This window comes from Aquarana catesbeiana, linkage group LG05 (genome assembly GCF_042186555.1).
Source record: "Aquarana catesbeiana isolate 2022-GZ linkage group LG05, ASM4218655v1, whole genome shotgun sequence".
Lineage (NCBI taxonomy): Eukaryota > Metazoa > Chordata > Amphibia > Anura > Ranidae > Aquarana > Aquarana catesbeiana.
The window spans coordinates 539,823,862-539,845,384 of record NC_133328.1 but is presented as its reverse complement, the minus strand read 5'-3'; the positions used below and the strand labels follow the sequence as shown (position 1 = coordinate 539,845,384).

The 21,523-nt window shown below is 42.0% G+C and overlaps 1 protein-coding gene across 6 annotated transcripts in view; it reads left to right on the top strand.

Moving 5' to 3' along the window:
- STAU2 (staufen double-stranded RNA binding protein 2) overlaps positions 1-21,523 on the top strand; it is a 491,304-nt gene that overhangs the window by 46,207 nt on the left and 423,574 nt on the right. For all 6 annotated transcript variants that reach the window (XM_073631810.1, XM_073631809.1, XM_073631807.1 and 3 more), the window contains exons 2-3: positions 2,975-3,221; positions 15,695-15,825. In XM_073631810.1, the coding sequence (XP_073487911.1) occupies positions 2,984-3,221; positions 15,695-15,825 (369 nt within the window). In that variant the 5' untranslated portion in view covers positions 2,975-2,983. The remainder of the gene's footprint in view (positions 1-2,974; positions 3,222-15,694; positions 15,826-21,523) is intronic.

Here is a 21,523-nt window from a genome sequence, read left to right as displayed (position 1 = left end):
GTTGCCTTTAAGAGAGTGCTCCTAATCTCAGCTCGTTACCTGTATAGAAGACACCTGGGAGCCAGTAATCTTGCTGATTGATAGGGGATCAAATACCTATTTCACTCATTAAAATGCAAATCAATTTATAACTTTTTTAAATGCATTTTTCTGGATTTTTTTTTGGTTCAGGCCATTACCATTAAAATGAACCTACTATTAAAATTATAGACTGATTGTTTCTTTGTCAGTAGGCAAACGTACAAAATCAGCAGGGGATCAAATACTTTTTTCCCCTCACTGTGTGTGTGTATATATATATATATATATATATCTATTTAGATATATATACAGTTTTTTTCAAGTATAGTTTGTTAGGCCTTATATGGATGTCTAGAGGCTGAAAAGTCCTTTTGCATAAAATCCCCAGGTCTCTTTCACACTCGGGAGCCACAGGTGCTGGTTATAGCCAGAAAGATCCAAACCATCCAGTGCTCAGACCAAGGCACTACATGTAATATATTGGCAAGTAATGTTTTGCTTGATGCAGCCCTCAGACTGAATCTTTAACACACTGTAAAAACACACACAGGATGGCACAAACGTCTAGCACATTACCATAATCATTTATTAAAAATCATAAACAATATTATAAAACAGGCTTATTGAACATGATTAAGAGAGGCTGATTGAGAGGCTTGCATGTTTTGGGGGACAACCATAACAATAAATGTTTATGGTGGTAATGTGCTAGGGGTTTGCGGCCTCCTGTGTGTTGTGTATAGTTTGCTGCGTACAGCCATTGGTACATTTAAATGGCTGTACATGCCACCTGCAGGCGCCCAGACGTGGGAAAACATTGGGGATTGTACGCTAAATTACTTTGCAGTCTCTATAAGTCTGTGTGAACGGGGCCTTAAAACATACCCTGCCTTGAAGTGAACTTCTCAGAATATGAATAAACTCCTGACATGCCCCAGTAACAGTAATGTTTAAAAAAAAAAAAATCTACTTTTTACCAATAAAAAGTAGTTGTCTCCCAGACCAGTTGCTTTGACTAGTTTTGACTAGGCTGAGATGATGTCACTGGTGTGTGCTGCAGGCAGGAGGAAGCATTTCCTCAGTCTCCCCCCAGTGAACAGACTGCAGCGTTGAGAGGCAGCAGCTGGTCTGTGTCAAACAGTCTGTCTGTGTGCACAATCACCAGGTTTTAAGCAAAGGTTTCTAAGCTAGCATCACAGTCTAGGAAGATGCTTGGGATGGATAATGCCTGAACAAAGATGGCTCCATCTTACTGGCGAGAAAAGCAGATAAAGGCTTTGTCAGGGGAATTACTGTGACGTCGGTGAGAGGTAATGAATGAATGCTTGGAAGATTACTCTTGCATGTTACATACAAAAATATATTTTATGCTAGGTCCGCTTTAATTGTCTGTTTATACAATTGTGCTGGGCACAATACACACAGTCTGTTTTCTTTGTAAAATGTACAGAGGTCCCATAATAAATTTGAAAAATTATAGTTGGGATGGTGAAACATGCCTGGAGTGGCTCTAACCAGACTGTTAGGATAAGACCCTGTTCTCTACACCTGTTATGCCACCATGACTAGCATATTCTACATTCCATTTAAATGGGATTTGAAAAAGAAATTCTGAATTGCCTTTTATTTAGAATTGACTAACAAAGCAAAATGTTGATAATATGTTTACTTACCATATTTCAATGTCAGTAGGTAATGTTGGGCATATTGTGGTGGATGTTTGATTAAGTAGCGCGGTAATTCACATTTGTCTACATTGGATGTTGTACTTGTAACTCTTATTTACTTGGCCACTCATAAGCTCTACAAATTAACAGGTCTTCTCTCCTTCCCCCTCCTGCTTGGATATTGTATTCTGACGGCAGGACCCAGCGCTGTCAGAATACACGAATTGGCAGGTGAAGCTGATTGACTATAGGCACTGATCAACAAACCTTTTCTAGCAAGTCCCTTAGGCTGGATTCACACCTATGCATTTTTAGTGCTTTTTGCATTTTGCAGATTTGCACTACAGAACATGTTCCATAGGAAACCATTTTAAATGGACTGTAGTGCAAATCTGCAAAAAGCACCAAAAATACATAGGTGTGAATCCAGCCTTAGACAGAAGTTGATCAAACAATTGACTTCTATCAAACAAGGGAAGCGTCACACAGATAGTAATTTAGCCGTTCTCTGCTTAACTAGCCAAATTATGATCAGTCTATGGGCCAGTTTTGGAATTTTATGCAAAACCTTTTGTGGTGTGTATGGAGCCAAATGTTTTTTTTTTAACTTTGTTAGGTTAAAGTGTATTTCCATGTTTGCAGTCAAATGTGAAAAAGCCAACTATACATTTGTGTTCCCATTTACAGAGCATGCCTAAACTTTTTTATTTTCTTACCTTTTCAGGAGATGGTGTCATACATGGCACAAGGTTTTTTGAAAAATTTTAAGCTGCACTTACAAGGATTGAAATTTGGCCGGTTCAGCAGGGACTTACCGAATTTCGAATCATGTATTGGCACTGTGGTTGAACAGAAGTCAATCCACTAATTGACTTCTGTACATCCCCCTTTGTGGTATTTTAGCTGCTCAATCAGTGCTGCAGACTATAGATTGCATTGCTGATCTGTGTATTCTGATGGCCAACATGTAAAATCTTACAGGCTTGTTGTACCCAAGTTGATCGATCAACTTTGGTACATTCAGCCTGCCCATACATGATTTAAATCAGGAACTGACTGAGATTCAAACTGGCTATGGGCGGCTTGAGTGTTTTCCTTTTTTTCTCCTTTATGCAATATGTAATCTATGATTCTTATAGATGATCTTTTATTGCACTGCAAATTGCAGAAGGTGCTCATTGTGTTGGTTGTTTACAATGACAAAACGTGTCAGTATCTGATCTTGAAGAAATTGTAAAGTTAAATTATTATTATTAATCCAGTATTTTTTTTTTTTTGCATTGCAGAGCTAGAGAATGGCACACATCAAGGCACCATCATCTGCATCCATGTGTGACTCTTCTTTTTCTTCTGTGCTACCCACTCCTGCCACCAGTGCCAGTCAGATGAGTGTGCAAAGCTCCTTAAATGGGTCAACTACAGAAACGGCCACAGGCAGCCCCCCTGAGAGTTCGGTAGATTCTTCTTCTTCTTCTTCCTCTGTGAGCTCACCAGGTGTGGCTGCTGAAGATGGGAAAGCCAAATTCTTGGAAGGTACAGTCAAATACGTTATAACAACTGCTGTGTTGTTTGCCAAAAAACATTGGTGCTTAACATTGGTGCTTAAAATCAAACCTATCAATTTGCCCATTGAGACCAAAATAACAGATTTTTACTGTAACATTAATTTCCCACGCCATCCCATGTACCCTCCACAACCCCAAGTCAACTGTGTTAAAGCTTACACAAGGCTTTGGACCTTCTCCACACTTGTTAGTGCTCAGACCTGTTGATGGGGGGGGATTGGGCATAGAGGGAGAAAGGTGGAAAGAGACATACTCCCCCATATCTGGTATTTCTAAGGGCTTTGGGTATTGAAGGAGCACAGGGAAGGAAGTATTGGTGGCTGATGAGGTTGGCTATTGGCTATAAAGACAACCTGTTACATTGCCCTGAATGGTCAAAGAAACAGGTTTACTTTAAAAGCTAAACTTTGCTTCACCTGAGATTTTTCCCATGAGCTTCTAAAGGTGAACACCAAGCATGTATAAAAACAATGAATATAGTTATGCATTCATGAGAAAAATGGCTTCTTTGTGTAAAATCAGGGCAAATACTAGAGCCTATCGCTAGCCATAAACATTTTAGATTTTTCTTGTTCAGCCTCGCTGGCTGAACCATAGAAATCACTCAATTACTCCATCCACACTAAACCATGTTTTCACTGCCAGTTGTATTCCAATGCATCACCCTCAGCTGTTTGAATACCTGAACATTGATTGCGTATGGTTGGATGCAATCACTGTTTGGCTGACTATTTTCTAACCATCTCCTTTAATTTTTCAGTCAAAGTTTGTCGAGCTGTTTGGTGCTGACAGGGTCACCCAGTTCAAATTTCAGCAGAATCAGCAAGAATTGGCCAAAATTCGAGCCGTGTATAGCCCAGTTTAACCACTTGCCGACTGTATACAGTACATATACGGCGGCAGGGCTCTTGTGCAAAATCACGTACAGGTATGTGATTTTGCCCTTCAGGGTCTGGGCGCGCACACACGCCACCTGCGACCCACGTTCGCTGTGATTGGATACAATGGGAGCCAATCAGCGGGTCCGGCGGACTCTATCTTCGCTGGGACCCACCGACTGTTCCTAAGAGAGGCAGAATGGCGATCTGCCTATGTAAACAAGGTGGAAGGTAGTGACGCTGGGATTCTGCTAAGCAGGATCATGGATCTCTGTCTTCCCACAGTAAAAGCACCTCCCCCACAGTTTGTAAGCACTTCTTAGGAACACATTTAACCATTTGATTGCCCCTTATGTTGATACCTTCCCTGCCCGTGTCATTTATACAGTGACAGTGCATTTTGTACTGATCACTGTATTAGTGTCACTGGTCCCCAAAAAAGTGTCACTTAGTGTTCAGTTTGTCCACAGCAATATCGCAGTGCCGCTATGAGTCGCTGATCAACGCCATTACTAGTAAAAAAAATAAAAAAATAATTCCATGAATCTATCCCATAGTTTGTAGATACTTTAACTTTTGCGCAAACCAATCAATATAAGCTTATTGGGATTTTTTTTTATTACCAAAAATATGTAACAGAATACATATTGGCCTAAATTGATGAAGTAATTAGAATTTTTTTTTTATATATTTTGTAGCAGAAAGTAAAAAAAAAAAATATATATATATATATACACAGTGGGGACGGAAAGTATTCAGACCCCCTTAAATTTTTCACTCTTTGTTATATTGCAGCCATTTGCTAAAATTATTTATGTTCATTTTTTTTCCTCATTAATGTACACACAGCACCCCATATTGACAGAAAAACACAGAATTGTTGACATTTTTGCAGATTTATTAAAAAATAAAAACTTAAATATCACATGGTCCTAAGTATTCAGACCCTTTGCTCAGTATTTAGTAGAAGCACCCTTTTGATTTAATACAGCCATGAGTCTTTTTGGGAAAGATGCAACAAGTTTTTCACACCTGGATTTGGGGATCCTCTGCCATTCCTTCTTGCAGATCCTCTCCAGTTCTGTCAGGTTGGATGGTAAACGTTGGTGGACAGACATTTTTAGGTCTCTCCAGAGATGCTCAATTGGGTTTAAGTCAGGGCTCTGGCTGGGCCATTCAAGAACAGTCACGGAGTTGTTGTGAAGCCACTCCTTCGTTATTTTAGCTGTGTGCTTAGGGTCATTGTCTTGTTGGAAGGTAAACCTTCAGCCCAGTCTGAGGTCCTGAGCACTCTGGAGAAGGTTTTTGTCCAGGATATCCCACTTGGCCGCATTCATCGCTCCCTCGATTGCAGCCAGTCGCCCTGTCCCTGCAGCTGAAAAACACCCACACAGCATGATGCTGCCACCACCATGCTTCACTGTTGGGACTGTATTGGACAGGTGATGAGCAGTGCCTGGTTTTCTCCACACATACCGCTTAGAATTAAGGCCAAAAAGTTCTATCTTGGTCTCATCAGACCAGAGAATCTTATTTCTCACCATCTTGGCGTCCTTCAGGTGTTTTTTTTTTTTTTTTTTTTTTAGCAAACTCCATGCGGGCTTTCATGTGTCTTGCACTGAGGAGAGGCTTCCGTCGGGCCACTCTGCCATAAAGCCCCGACTGGTGGAGGGCTGCAGTGATGGATGACTTTCTACAACTTTCTCCCATCTCCCGACTGCATCTCTGGAGCTCAGCCACAGTGATCTTTGGGTTCTTCTTTACCTCTCTCACCAAGGCTCTTCTCCCCCGATAGCTCAGTTTGGCTGGACGGCCAGCTCTAGGAAGGGTTCTGGTTGTCCCAAACGTCTTCCATTTAAGGATTATGGAGGCCACTGTGCTCTTAGGAACCTTAAGAGCAGCAGAAATGTATTTGTAACCTTGGGCAGATCTGTGCCTTGCCACAATTCTGTCTCTGAGCTCTTCAGGCAGTTCCTTTGACCTCATGATTCTCATTTGCTCTGACCTGCACTGTGAGCTGTAAGGTCTTATATAGACAGGTGTGTGGCTTTCCGAATCAAGTCCAATCAGTATAATCAAACACAGCTGGACTCAAATGAAGGTGTAGAACCATCTCAAGGATGATCAGAAGAAATGGACAGCACCTGAGTTAAATATATGAGTGTCACAGCAAAGGGTCTGAATACTTAGGACCATGTGATATTTCAGTTTTTCTTTTTTAATAAATCTGCAAAAATGTCAACAATTCTGTGTTTTTCTGTCACTATGGGGTGCTGTGTGTACATTATCGAGGAAAAAAAATGAACTTAAATGATTTTAGCAAATGGCTGCAATATAACAGAGTGAAAAATTTAAGGGGGTCTGAATACTTTCCGACCCCAATATATATATATATATATATATATATATATATATATATATACACAGTGGGGCAAAAAAGTATTTAGTCAGCCACCAATTGTGCAAGTTCTCCCACTTAAAAAGATAAGAGAGGCCTGTAATTGTCATCATAGTTATACCTCAACTATGAGAGACAAAATGTGGAAACAAATCCAGACAATCACATTGTCTGATTTTTGAAAGAATTTATTTTCAAATTAGGGTGGAAAATAAGTATTTGGTCACCTACAAACAAGCAAGATTTCTGGCTCTCACAGACCTGTATCTTCTTTAAGAGGCTCCTCTGTCCTCCACTCATTACCTGTATTAATGGAACCTGTTTTGAACTTTTTATCAGTATAAAAGACACCTGTCCACAACCTCAAACAGTCACACTCCAAACTCCACTATGGTGAAGATCAAAGAGCTGTCGAAGGACACCAGAAACAAAATTGTAGACCTGCACCAGGCTGGGAAGATTGAATCTGCAATAGGCAAGCATCTTGGTGTGAAGAAATCAATCGTGGGAGCAATAATTAGAAAATGGAAGACATACAAGACCACTGATAATCTCCCTCGATCTGGGGCTCCACACAAGATCTCTCCCGTGGGGTCAAAATGATCACAGGAATGGTGAGCAAAAATCCCAAAACCACACGGGGGACCTAGTGAATGACCTGCAGAGAGCTGGGACCAACATAACAAAGGCTACCATCAGTAATACACTATGCCGCCAGGGACTCAGATCCTGCAGTGCCAGACGTGTCCCCCTGCTTAAGCCAGTACATGTCCAGGCCCGTCTGAGGTTTGCTAGAGAGCATTTGGATGATCCAGAAGAGGATTGGGAGAATGTCATATGGTCAGATGAAACCAAAGTAGAGCTGTTTGGTAGAAACACAGCTCGTCTTGTTTGGAGGAGAGAGAATGCTGAGTTGCTACCTAAGTACACCATACCTACTGTGAAGCATGGGGGTGGCAACATCATGCTTTGGGGCTGTTTCTCTGCAAAAAGAACAGGACAACTGATCCGTGTACATGAAGGAATGAATGGGGCCATGTATCGTGAGATTTTGAGTGCAAACCTCCTCCCATCCGCAAGGGCATTGAAATGGATGTGGCTGGGTCTTTCAGGATGACAATGATCCCAAACACATCGCCTGGGCAACGAAGGAGTAACTTTGTAAGAAGCATTTCAAGGTCCTGGAGTGGCCTAGCCAGTCTCCAGATCTCAACCCCATAGAAAACCTTTGGAGGGAGTTGAAAGTCCGTGTTGCCCAGAGACAGCCCCAAAACATCACTGCTCTAGAGGAGGTCTGCATGGAGGAATGGGCCAACATACCAGCAACAGTGTGTGACAACCTTGTGAAGACTTACAGAAAACATTTGACCTCTGTCATTGCCAACAAAGGATATATAAAGTATTGAGATGAACTTTTGATATTGACCAAATACTTATTTTCCACCATAATTTGCAAATAAATTCTTTCAAAAATCAGACAATGTGATTGTCTGGATTTGTTTCCACATTTTGTCTCTCATAGTTGAGGCATTCCTATGATGACAATTACAGGCCTCTCTCATCTTTTTAAGTGGGAGAACTTGCACAATTGGTGGCTGACTAAATACTTTTTTGCCCCACTGTGTTTGTGTGTGTGTGTGTGTATATATATATATATATATATATATATATATATATATATATATATATATATATATACACATACAGTCAGGTCCATAAATATTGGGGCATTGAGACAATTCTAATCTTTTTGGCTCTATACTCCACCACGAGATGGATTTGAAATGAAACTTACAAGATGTGCTTTAACTGCAGACTTTCAGCTTTAATTTGAGGGTATTTACATCCAAATCAGGTGAACAGTGTAGGAATAACAACAGTTTGTATATGTGCCTCCCACTTTTATAGGGACCAAAAGTAATGGGACAATTTAACAATCATCCATCAAACTTTCACTTTTTAATACTTGGTTGCAAATCCTTTGCAGTCAATTACAGCCTGAAGTCTGGAACGCATAGACATCACCAGACACTGGGTTTCATCCCTGGTGATGCTCTGCCAGGCCTCTACTGCAACTGACTTCAGTTCCTTCTTGTTCTTGGGGCATTTTCCCTTCAGTTTTGTCTTCAGCAAGTGAAATGCATGCTCAATCGGATTCAGGTCAGGTGATTGACTTGGCCATTGCATAACATTCCACTTCTTTCCCTTAAACTCTTTGGTTGCTTTCGCAGTATGCTTTGGGTCATTGACCATCTGCACTGTGAAGCGCCGTCCAATGAGTTCTGAAGCGTTTTGCTGAATATGAGCAAATAATATTGCCCGAAACACTTCAGAATTCATCCTGCTGCTTTTATCAGCAGTCACATCATCAATAAATACAAGAGAACCAGTTCCATTAGCAGCCATACATGCCCACGCCATGACACTACCACCACCATGCTTCACTGATGGGGTGGTATGCTTTGGATCATGAGCAGTTCCTTTCCTTCCCCATACTCTTCTCTTCCAATCACTCTGGTACAAGTTGATCTTGGTCTCATCTGTCCATAGGATGTTGTTCCAGAACTGTGAAGGCTTTTTTAGATGTTTGGCAAACTCTAATCTGGCCTTCCTGTTTTTTGAGGCTCACCAATGGTTTACAATTTGTGGTGAACCCTCTGTATTCACTCTGGTGAAGTCTTCTCTTGATTGTTGACTTTGACACACATACACCTACCTCCTGGAGAGTGTTCTTGATCTGGCCAACTGTTGTGAAGAGTGTTTTCTTCACCAGGGAAAGAGTTCTTTGGTCATCCACCACAGTTGTTTTCCGTAGTCTACCAGGTCTTTTGGTGTTGCTGAGCTCACCGGTGTGTTTTTTCTTTTTAAGGATGTTCCAAACAGTTGATTTGGCCACACCTAATGTTTTTGCTATCTCTCTGATGGGTTTGTTTTGTTTTTTCAGCCTAATGATGGCTTGCTTCAATGATAGTGACAGCTCTTTGGATCTCAAATTGAGAGTTGACAGCAACAGATTCCAAATGCAAATAGCACACTTGAAATGAACTCTGGACCTTTTATCTGCTCCTTGTAAATGGGATATTGAGGGAATAACACACACCTGGCCATGGAACAGCTGAGCAGCCAATTGTTCCATTACTTTTGGTCCCTTAAAAAGTGGGAGGCACATATAAAAACTGTTGTAATTCCTACACCGTTCACCTGATTTGGATGTAAATACCCTCAAATTAAAGCTAAAAGTCTGCAGTTAAAGCACATCTTGTTCGTTTCATTTCAAATCCATTGTGGTGGTGTATAGAGCCAAAAAGATTAGAATTGTGTCGATGTCCCAAAATTTATGGACCTGACTATATATATATATATATATATATATATATATATATATATATATATATATATATATATATATATATATATATATATAATTTTTTTTTTTTCAAAATTGTCTCTTTTTTTTGTTTATAGCGCAAAAAATAAAGACCGCAGAGGTGATCAAATACCACCAAAAGCAAGCTCTATCTGTGGGTAAAAAATGACACATTTTATTTGGGCACAGAATCACACGACCGCGCAATTGTCAGTTAAAGTAACGCAGTTCTGTATTGCAAAAATGGCCTGGTCATGAAGGGGGTAAACCTTCCGAAGCTGAAGTGGTTAAGAGTGAGAGGGCGAGACCTAGCACAGACTTCTACAGGAGTCATTGTGGACAGATGTCAGGGCAACAATCGTAAGGGATGATCTCTTGGGACATGGGAGAAGGTTGAGGGTGCATGGAAAATCCCATTAAAGCTGAACTCCAGGCTATCCACTAAATACACAGTTCAAATACCTATTAGACTTCATTCACATGTCCGTAAAAATGTTATTGATGTTATTACACGTGTTTTCTAGGGGAAAAGTTCCTCATCAGTAAAATACTTATGTATAGATGCTTTTAAACGCGTAAAGAGGCATATGTGTACATGATGAAAATGTATTTTCTCCTTCGTTAGACTTTAATTTACACGCATACAAACTCGTATACATGGATTCTGTGTTAAAGATCTGAATGCAGTGCATGTTTATGTACCTGTGTGAATGGCTCCATTGAAAACAATGCAGCTGTGTTCAGATCTGTAATTAAAACACACTTGCATATGTGTTTTTTTCACAGACTTATAAATTAAGCCTTATGGTGCCATTTTATGGGCCAAAGGATTTGTATCTCTGTCCATCCATTTTTTGAGATTTACACAGTTATACAACACAGGTGGATGATGGTTCCTTTATTATAGTTACAGTTGTATGCAAAAGTTTAGGAACCCCTGACAATTTCCATGATTGTCATTTATAAGTATTTGGGTGTTTGGATCAGCAATTTCATTTTGATCTGTCAAATAACTGAAGGACACAGTAATATTTCAGTAGTGAAATGAGGTTTATTGGATTAACAGAAAATGCGCAATATGCATCAAAACAAAATTAGACAGGTGCAAAAATTTGGGCACCCTTGTCATTTTGTTGATTTGAAAACCTGTAACTACTTGCACTGATTAATTGGAACACACAATTAGTTTGGTGAGCTCATTAGGCCTTGAACTTCATAGGTGCATCCAATCATGAGAAAAGGTATTTAAGGTGGCCAATTGCAAGTTGTTCTCCTTGACTCTCCTCTGAAGAGTGGCAACATGGGGGCCTCAAAACAACTCTCAAATGACCTGAAAACAAAGATTGTTCTACATTATGGTTTAGGTGAAGGCTACAAAAAGTTATCGCAGAGATATAAGCTATCAGTGTCCACTGTGAGGAACATAGTGAGGAAATGGAAGACCACAGGCACAGTTCTGGTTAAGGCCAAAAGTGGCAGGCCACATAAAATATTGGAAAGGCAAAGGCGAGGGATGGTGAGAATGGTCAAAAACAGCCCACAGACCACCTCCAAAGAACTACAACATAGTTACATAGTAGGCGAGGTTGAAAAAAGTCACAAGTCCATCAAGTCCAACCCATGTGTGATTATGTGTCAGTATTACATTGTATATCCCTGTATGTTGCGGTCATTCAGGTGCTTATCTAATAGTTTCTTGAAACTATCGATGCTCCCCGCTGAGACCACCGCCTGTGGAAGGGAATTCCACATCCTTGCCGCTCCTACGGTAAAGAACCCTCTACATAGTTTAAGGTTAAACCTCTTTTCTTCTAATTTTAATGAGTGGCCACGAGTCTTGTTAAACTCTCTTCTGCGAAAAAGTATTATTTCTATTGTAGGGTCACCAGTACGATATTTGTATATTGAAATCATATCCCCTCTCAAGCGTCTCTTCTCCAGAGAGAATAAGGTCAGTGTTTGCAACCTTTCCTCATAACTAAGATCCTCCAGACCCTTTATTAGCTTTGTTGCCCTTCTTTGTACTCGCTCCATTTCCAGTACATCCTTCCTGAGGACAGCATTCTCTAGGTTCGGCCGGACCAGAGTCTTGTAGAGTGGGAGAATTATCGTTTTATCTCTGGAGTTGATCCCCTTTTTAATGCATGCCAATATTCTGTTTGCTTTGTTAGCAGCAGCTTGGCATTGCATGCCATTGCTGAGCCTATCATCTACTAGGACCCCCAGGTCCTTTTTCATCCTAGATTCCCCCAGAGGTTCTCCCCCCAGTGTATAGATTGCATTCATATTTTTGCCACCCAAATGCATTATTTTACATTTTTCTACATTGAACCTCATCTGCCATGTAGTTGCCCACCCCATTAATTTGTTCAGATCTTTTTGCAAGGTTTCCACATCCTGCGGAGAAGTTATTGCCCTGCTTAGCTTAGTGTCATCTGCAAATACAGAGATTGAACTGTTTATCCCATCCTCCAGGTCGTTTATGAACAAATTAAATAGGATTGGTCCCAGCACAGAACCCTGGGGAACCCCTCTACCTACCCCTGACCATTTTGAGTACTCCCCATTTATCACCACCCTCTGAACTCGCCCTTGTAGCCAGTTTTCAATCCATGTACTCACCCTATGGTCCATACCAACGGACCTTATTTTGTACAGTAAACGTTTATGGGGACTGTGTCAAATGCTTTTGCAAAATCCAGATACACCACGTCTACGGGCATTCCTTTATCTAGATGGCAACTCACCTCCTCATAGAAGGTTAGTAGATTGGTTTGGCAAGAACAATTCTTCATGAATCCATGCTGATTACTGCTAATGATACCGTTCTCAATACTAAAATCTTGTATATAGTCCCTTATCATCCCCTCCAAGAGTTTACATACTATTGATGTTAGGCTAACTGGTCTGTAATTCCCAGGGATGTGTTTTGGGCCCTTTTTAAATATTGGTGCTACATTGGCTTTTTTCCAATCAGCTGGTACCATTCCAGTCAGTAGACTGTCTGTAAAAATTAGGAACAATGGTCTGGCAATCACTTGACTGAGTTCCCAAAGTACCCACGGATGCAAGCCACCTGGTCCCGGTGATTTACTAATGTTAAGTTTTTCAAGTCTAATTTTAATTCTGTCCTCTGTTAACCATGGAGGTGCTTCCTGTGTTGTGTCATAAGGATAAACACTGCAGTTTTGGTTACTGAAGCCCCCCGATTTACTCGTGAAGACTGAGGAGAAGAATAAATTCAATACCTTCGCCATCTCCCCATTCTTTGTAACCAGATGTCCTTCCTCATTCTTTATGGGTCCAATATGGTCTGTCCTCCCTTTTTTACTGTTTACATACTTAAAGAATTTCTTGGGATTTTTTTTGCTCTCCTCCGCTATGTGTCTTTCATGGTCTATCTTAGCCATCCTAATTGCACCCTTACATTTCTTGTTGCATTCTTTTTAAAGTCTGAATGCTGAGGATGATCCCTCAACCTTGTATTTTTAAAGGCCTTCTCCTTTGCTTTTATATGCATTTTTACATTGAAGTTAAGCCATCCAGGACTTTTGTTCGCTCTTTTAAATGTATTACCCATTGGGATACATTGGCTAATGCCCTTATTTAATATTCTCTTAAAGCAAACCCATCTCTCCTCCGTATTCTTTGTTCCTAATATTTTATCCCAATCTATGCCTTTTAGCAAGGTTTGTAGTTTAGGGAAGTTGGCTCTTTTGAAATTCAGTGTCTTTGTATTCCCTTTAGGTTTCCTATTTGTGTGATTTATACTGAAACTAATTGACCTGTGATCACTGTTACCTAAATTGCCCTGTATTTCCACATCCGTGATCAGGTCTGTATTGTTGGTAATCAGTAGATCCAGTAATGTTTTATTTCTAGTTGGTGCGTCTACCATCTGACCCATAAAATTGTCCTGCAAGACATTAAAGAACTGGCGAGCCTTAAATGAATGCGCGGTTCCCTCCGCCCAGTCTATGTCTGGATAATTAAAATCCCCCATTATGATAACACTTCCCATCCTTGCTGTTAATCCAAATTGTGATAGGAGATCTGTCTCCACTTCCTCCCTCAGGTTAGGGGGCCTATAGCATACTCCCAGTATTATTTTCCCCTTAGCTTCATCCCTTTGTAGCTCTACCCATAAGGACTCCACCTCCTCCCTAGCTCCTTCAGTGATGTCATCTCTCACATTCACTTGTACATTATTCTTGATATATAGGCATACCCCTCCCCCTTTTTTACCCTCTCTATCCTTGCGGTAAAGGGTATACCCTTGAATGTTTGCCAGCCAATCATGAGAGCTGTTGAACCAGGTCTCTCAAATTCCCACAAAATCCAAATCCTCCTCGTACAACAATATCTCTAGTTCACCCATCTTGTCCGCCATGCTCCTGGCATTGGTGAACATGCCACATAGTAAACATCAGTAACATCAACTTGCTGCAGATGGTGTCACTGTGTATCCTTCAACAATTCAGCACACTTTGCACAGGGAGAAGCTGTATCGGAGAGTGATGCGAAAGAAGCCTTTTCTGCACACAAGTCACAAACGGAGTCGCTTGAGGTATGCAAATGCACATTTGGACAAGCCAGCTTCATTTTGGAATAAGGTGCTATGGACTGATGAAACAAAGATTGAGTTATTGGGTCATAACAAGAACACAGCATTCCAAGAAAAACACTTGCTACCCACAGTAAAATTTGGTGGCGGTTCCTTCATGCTGTGGGACTATGTGGCCAGTGGCGGTACTGGGAATCTGGTTAAAGTTGAGGGTCGCATGGATTCCACTCAATATCAGCAGATTCTTGAGAATAATGATGAGGAATCAGTCGCAAAGTTGAAGTTACACCGGGGCTGGATATTTCTAAAAGTCAACGACCCAAAACACTGCTCAAAATCTACTTGGACATTCATGCAGAGGAACAAGTACAATGTTCTGGAATGGCCATCCCAGTCCCCAGACCTGAATATCATTGAACATCTGTGGGGTGATTTGAAGCAGGCTGTCCATGCTCGGCAACCATAAAACCTAACTGAACTGGAGATGTTTTGTAAGGAGGAATGGTCCAGAATACATTCATCCAGAATCCAGGCACTCATTACAGGCTATAGGAAGCGTTTAGAGGCTGTTATTTCTGCTAAAGGAGGCTCTATTTTATATTGATGTGATTTTTCTGTTGGGGTGCCCAAATTTATGCACCTGTCTAATTTCGTTTTGTTGCATATTGCGCATTTTCTGCTAGTCCAATAAACCTCATTTATCTACTGAAATATTACTGTGTCCTTCAGTTATTTGATAGATCAAAATGAAATTGCTGATCCAAACACCCAAATATTTATAAATGGCAATCATGGAAATTGTCAGGGGTTCCTAAACTTTTGCATACAACTGTATATTCTGTGTAAGGGATAGAGTGTTGTCAGATCATTTCAACCTGTTAATTACACAGTGAATGAGGGATATATACCCTGCTCTATTCTTAATGATGTCAGCACTGTAGAGTGGGGGGGTTGAGAAGCCGCAGGAGGAGCTGGGGATTTGGTAAGTCTATTCCTTTTGTTGTTTCCGTAGACCAAAATGAGCAGTTAACCCTTGCAGTGGGGTCACAACCCTAATAAAGGGTTGCAAGAGTTGAGCTTTATTTAATACACAGTTCAACTTTACGATCTATTTTGTAAAGCCTTGCCATCAGTTTTTGTTTCAAAAAAACTTTATATGAAAAATGCTAAAGAAGAAGCCTGCCCAGATTTGCTCCTAGCCTACTAATCTATAATAATCTTTCTGTATATGCAGTGCCTCTCCATGAAAACATGACAAACCCCAAAGAGAAAACGCCAATGTGTTTGGTGAATGAGTTAGCCCGCTTTAATAGGATTCAGCCACAATACAAACTGCTGGATGAAAGAGGACCAGCGCATTCCAAGGTAAAGTTACTGAATCTACCTGTAGATACCACTAAATGAAAACTCTCTGTAGCATTTACTGTTCAATTTTCCATTTGCACAAGTATGTATATTCCTGTATATGGGCTGATATTGGCAATACGGATGCACTTAGGTTTTTACCTAACCCAAGCTAGTCACCAATTTGCACTATCCTGAAAGCTCTTGGGTGTGAATGAAGTCATGTGGTTAAGGGAAAAGTATTTGCAGACAAAGTACAATGATCCACCCTACTAAGGCCTAATTGAACAAACCACCTTTACCCAAGCTGCTTGCATTCCCCAGGGGTACAGCTAAAACCTACCTCAATGTTCACATCATCTGGTCAAAATCTGGTTGAGAGACAGCCCAATAAAGGTCAACAGTGAAGATGATTTTACTAACGTGAACATTGGTGCAGGCCTGAGCTGTTCTATTACAATAAGTAGGCAGCTACATTGGAAGAGGAGTTGTTTACATCAGGAGGGCTATGCACACTTAAAAAGTTCAAACTTTTGAAGTGGCAGAAAACACTGCTTGGTCACTTGTACCTGCAGGAAAGCTTATGATAAAGCTTAACTGTAGGATCAATAAATAGCTCCTAAACGTGCAACGTTTAGTAGTTATTTACAAATCGTTCAGCCGGTAACGTCACCAGCGCACACGCCCTGCACTCTGAAGTGAGGGCACAGTGAATGAGCTGTTAATCCAGAGTGCTGTGCCACACATGTCATCATGGCTCAGCCACTCAGATGGCCTGAGCCCTCGAACCCGGAAGGAAGACCTGGTGAAAATGTAAGCCCTGTCAACAGTGACAGCATGCCGCTGGTGAGATACCTTTTACAGTCATAATGTGCTAGTATGCGCTGCAAGGGGCAGATATTTTGGGTTAATTAAATGAAAGGCATGATATTTGAAATTACCTAAAAAAACGTCCGAGCACTGTAGTTTCAGAAAACTCTTCACTAGCATCTGATGTTTTTTAGAACCTTCGACAGCTATGAACAAAGGTGCCAAACCACTAACTTGGGAGACTTATATGACTTGCTGCTAAGTGAGTTGCGGTCCCTATATTAGTTACTAAATGCTATGCCTCATGCTGAGAATACGTTAATACGGATCCACAGACATGTGCACCTGCTAACTCCACCCAAAACCTGACTTAAAACCTCCTGCAGTGAGCTTGACTGCTCCTCCCTCTCACGTGGCAATCTAGGTGACTCTTGCCCTCTGGCAGCGCTCACCCTACGCCTGACTCACGCCATCAACTCACCTGCAGGACGTCCACTGCGCCACCCTAGCTTGGCGACACCTTGTTCTTCACTTTACCTCACACCTTACCAGTTTCTATTAGCTATTGTTACACTATTGACTAGTTTGTTCTATAGTTTATTACTTGTATAGCTTTTGTATTGGCTGTCGTAGTCCCGGAGACAGCCCACTGCACCTCCCATTTGATACTCTTTGGACCAACTGTACCCATCGGCTGGTGATTTTTCACCACCCCCTGGATACTCGCTCCACATAGGAGCCACCCTCCCTCTTCTTCTACCAGAGCTTCTCACACTCCTTCCTACTATTAGGAACTACCTACTCAGTCCAGTTCATACATGATACCACCCCCAGTCCCCTTTCCTCCCTTGTCCTACTCTCCCTTTCCCTCTCTTCTCCAGAGAACAATCCAAAAACAACTAGCCACAGGACCCCCTGATCCCATCTATACTACATAATGATGTCTTTAAATATACTGACACTCAATGTACAGGGCCTCAACTCCCCTCCAAAATTAACTAAGGCTGTCCTCTCCTTCAGCTCACCTGGTTTGCTTACAGGAAACGCACTTCTCATCACAATCCTCACTTAAATTTTTTAGCCGCCAATACTCCCAGGTTTATACGGCTTCGGCCTCCACTAAACAAAGAGGGGTTTTGATTGCATTCCATCACACTACACCATTCACCCTCCATGCGGAGATCAAAGATCCCGAGGGGCGATATCTACGACTCACCAGTCTCTTGCTAGACAGTGAAATTACCATAGTTTCATACTATGCCCCCAATAAAAACACACTATTATTCCTATCCCACTTGTCCTCCATAGTGGAATCCCATAAACAGGGTACCCTCATGATATGTGATGAATCCCCTGACTCCAATCACTGTCTATCGCCTCTCCTACCAACAGCTCCTTAAACAACACTCCCACCTCGATTCATGGCGAGAACAAAACCCTACAAGGCGACAATATTCGCATTACTCCCACCTCCACAAGCAGTTCTCCCATATAGACCACCTCTTTGTAAACATCAGCACCTCACCACTTATACTAGACTCGTTAATCATACCATGCGCCTGGTCGGACCACAATGCAGTCATGACGACTCTCTCCTCACTTATCCCACGACCTAACCTCTGAACCTGGTATATAAATGACAGCCTACTAGCCAATCTAACATATTGACAAGACATATAAAACGCTATACAGGGCTATCTTACAAACGATGCACCCACGGATACAACCCCCCCCTGACACTGTGGGAAGTCTCTAAACCAGTGGTTCTCAACCTGCTAGTGCCGTGACCCCTTGATAAAATTTCCCAAGTTGTGGGGACCCCTAACAGTAAAATTATTTTCGTAGCGTGGGTTGTCAGCACCCAAGGCAAGACAAGTAATTTGCGCCCCTAACCCAAGGACATTTAGCGCTCCCTTCCACTCGTACAGTATTAAAACTCCTTATGGTACATTTTAGGATGTACCACTCTTTCTCTTTGTTCTCCTTTCTTTCCCTTTTAGCTCTCTCTATCCTAATTTCTTGTTTTTTTCCCCATCCCTCTCTCTAGCCGTATTTCTTGTTCTCTTATTCTTTCTCTCCCTTTTTCTTTGTTCCTCCCCCTCTTTTCCTCTCCCTTCCATGTATTCTCTATTTTTACTCCTTGGTGGTGGTGGTGGTGGGGGGGGGTAATGAAACAGCCCAGGATTCGGTGACCCCTGGCAAATCATCATTCGTCCCCTGAGGGGGTCCCGACACCCAGGTTGAGAACCACTGCCCTAAACCATCCATCAGAGGGGTTTGCACCAGCCAGGCATCCTACCAACGTAAACTGAAAAGACAGCTTCATAAGCAACTAGACAAAGCCTTCTACAAAACATCGGAGAACTTTAAAAACTTGCCCTCTCCGTCAAATTAACAAATCTATGACAAAGCACGCTTAGAACTCGACCTCTTCCTGACAGAAAATATTCTCCGCAAATCTAAACACGCTTTCTACATGAAAGCAAACAAGCTGAACACATTCTTAGCCTTAACACTATGTAAGGCTGACTACACCCCGAAACCAATCCGACTTCAACTAACCAAAAGTACTTACTCTAGCAACCCACAAAATATTCTCCATGAGTTCCGCAGAAAACTCACTGACCTGTATCGGGATACTCACAAATTCGACCAGACACGTTTAGATATCCTTCTATCCTCTATTCAGCTCCTCTCCCTCTCCTCCACTTAACAAGACACCCTTGACAAACCTATTACAGATTTAGACGTCCGCAGCGCAATAAAATCATTGAAACCACACAAACGCCCAGGCCCTGAGGGCTTCTCAGCAACTTACTATAAGCTCTTTGCTACCCTACTGTCCCCCCCTCATGGTTGAAGCCTTCAGTTTGCTCCTCGCAGGCTGTTCCTTTCACACAGAATCCCTCTTAGCATCCATTGCCATGATCCCTAAACTGAACACTGATGACACATCCTGGTCCAACTACAGACTGATTTCTATACTCAATCTAGAAATGAACATACTAGCTAAGATCCTCTCAACCCGACTTAACCCAATTATAGGAACACTGATCCACAAAGACCAGACTGGGTTGTTCCCTTCCAGATAAGCGGGTGACAACATCCATCGCGCTACCCTCCTAGCCCAAGCGGCACAAACCTGCCGCATAACTGCTTCCTCTCCATTGACATACAGAAGGCATTCGACTCATTATCCTGGCCTTATCTTAACTCCATCCTATGCCGTTGGGAAATCGAAACACATTTACTATGATGTATCTCTTCTCTGTATCAAAACCCAAAAACATATGTATCCTACTCAGGATTCCATTCTGACCCCTTAATCATTAATAGAGTAACCCAGCAGGGGTGCCCCCTATCCCCTCTTCTCTTTGCCTTGGCAATCGAACCCCTAGCCCAGCTCATACGCTCCAATCCGAATACTAAAGGCCTAGAACTAGGTGGTCACCAGCATAAACTATGCATGTTTGCTGACGACGTCCTGATATTCCTCACTCTACCCCTAATATCAGCTCCAAACCTCATTGACACCCTTACCAAATTTGGACTAATATCTGGCCTCAAAAGAAATCCCCATAAATCTAAAGCCCTAAACATTTCACTACCGCCTGACCTACAGACACAACTACAGGACTCCCTCCCATTTACCTGGTCAACAACACATATTGCCCACCTAGGAATCACATTTACAGTGAATCCAGCGAATTTATACATGGCAAACTACCCACCTATGCTGACTCAACTCACCACCCTAATGAAGAACTGGTCTTCCCTGCCATTAGCATGGATGAGCAGAATTACAGTGGTCAAGATGTCTATACTGCCTAAGATCCTCTATCTTTTTAGAGTGCTCCCGATACAAGTCCCAGCATACTTCCTACGTATCCTTCATCGCAAAGCCTCACAATTCATTTGGGGCAAACTTAAACCCCGTCTACCACAACCTACTTTGTATACACCCCAAATCCGCGGAGGGCTAAGTGCTCCAAATTTCTCCAAATACTACTACGCCGCCCATCTAGCGCAACTACCCAAATATCACGCCACTAAAGAAATTCCCCTTTGGGTCGTGATCGAGTCGGTTGACTATGACCCACTTTTCACAGCAAATCTCCTATGGCTCACACCTGCTCTCAATGCCGAACAATCACGAACCCTGTCACTAAACACAGCCTCTCAATCTGTGACAGGCTCAGAACTCGCTTCGGTCTCTAATCTCAACAATATCCCCTCCTCTCCTTCCTTAGCAACCCCTCCTTCCACCCAGCCTGGTCATCTCCATCATCCTCCTCCACGTGGTCAAATGCAGGACTAATACAGGCCCATCATTTTTACAAATCAGCTACTATCACACCTTTTCCTAAACTTCGCAAAACACATGATCTACCACATAAGGAAACTTTTAGATACCTACAAATAAAACACTTGCTGTCCCAAAATGCTCCCCCAAACTCAACGACTCCGGGCTTCACAACCTTTGAGCAAATTTGCAAATCCGACCCTCACAGACGTGGACTCATCTGAGATTTGTATGCCCAGCTACTCTCACGCACAACCTCTCCCCTCCCCCCAACCTACACTACCAAATGGGAGACTGACCTAAACCTCCAATCAGACACACTGGATTGGGCTCGAATCTGGCAGGCTACCAAATCGGCCACACCATACATAGTGGCCCTTGAAACCAATTACAAGGTACTAACCAGATGGTACCTGGTCCCCGCCAGAATATCAAAATTCCTCCCCCAATACCCCTCCCACTGCTTCCGAGGCTGTAGTGCCCCAGGTACACATCTACACATCTGGTGGGACTGTCCCATAGCCCAAGCCTTTTGGTCGGAAGTGTTCAACATTCTCTCTACCATGTTCAAAACCACCTTGCCATCTGACCCAACGGTAGCGCTCC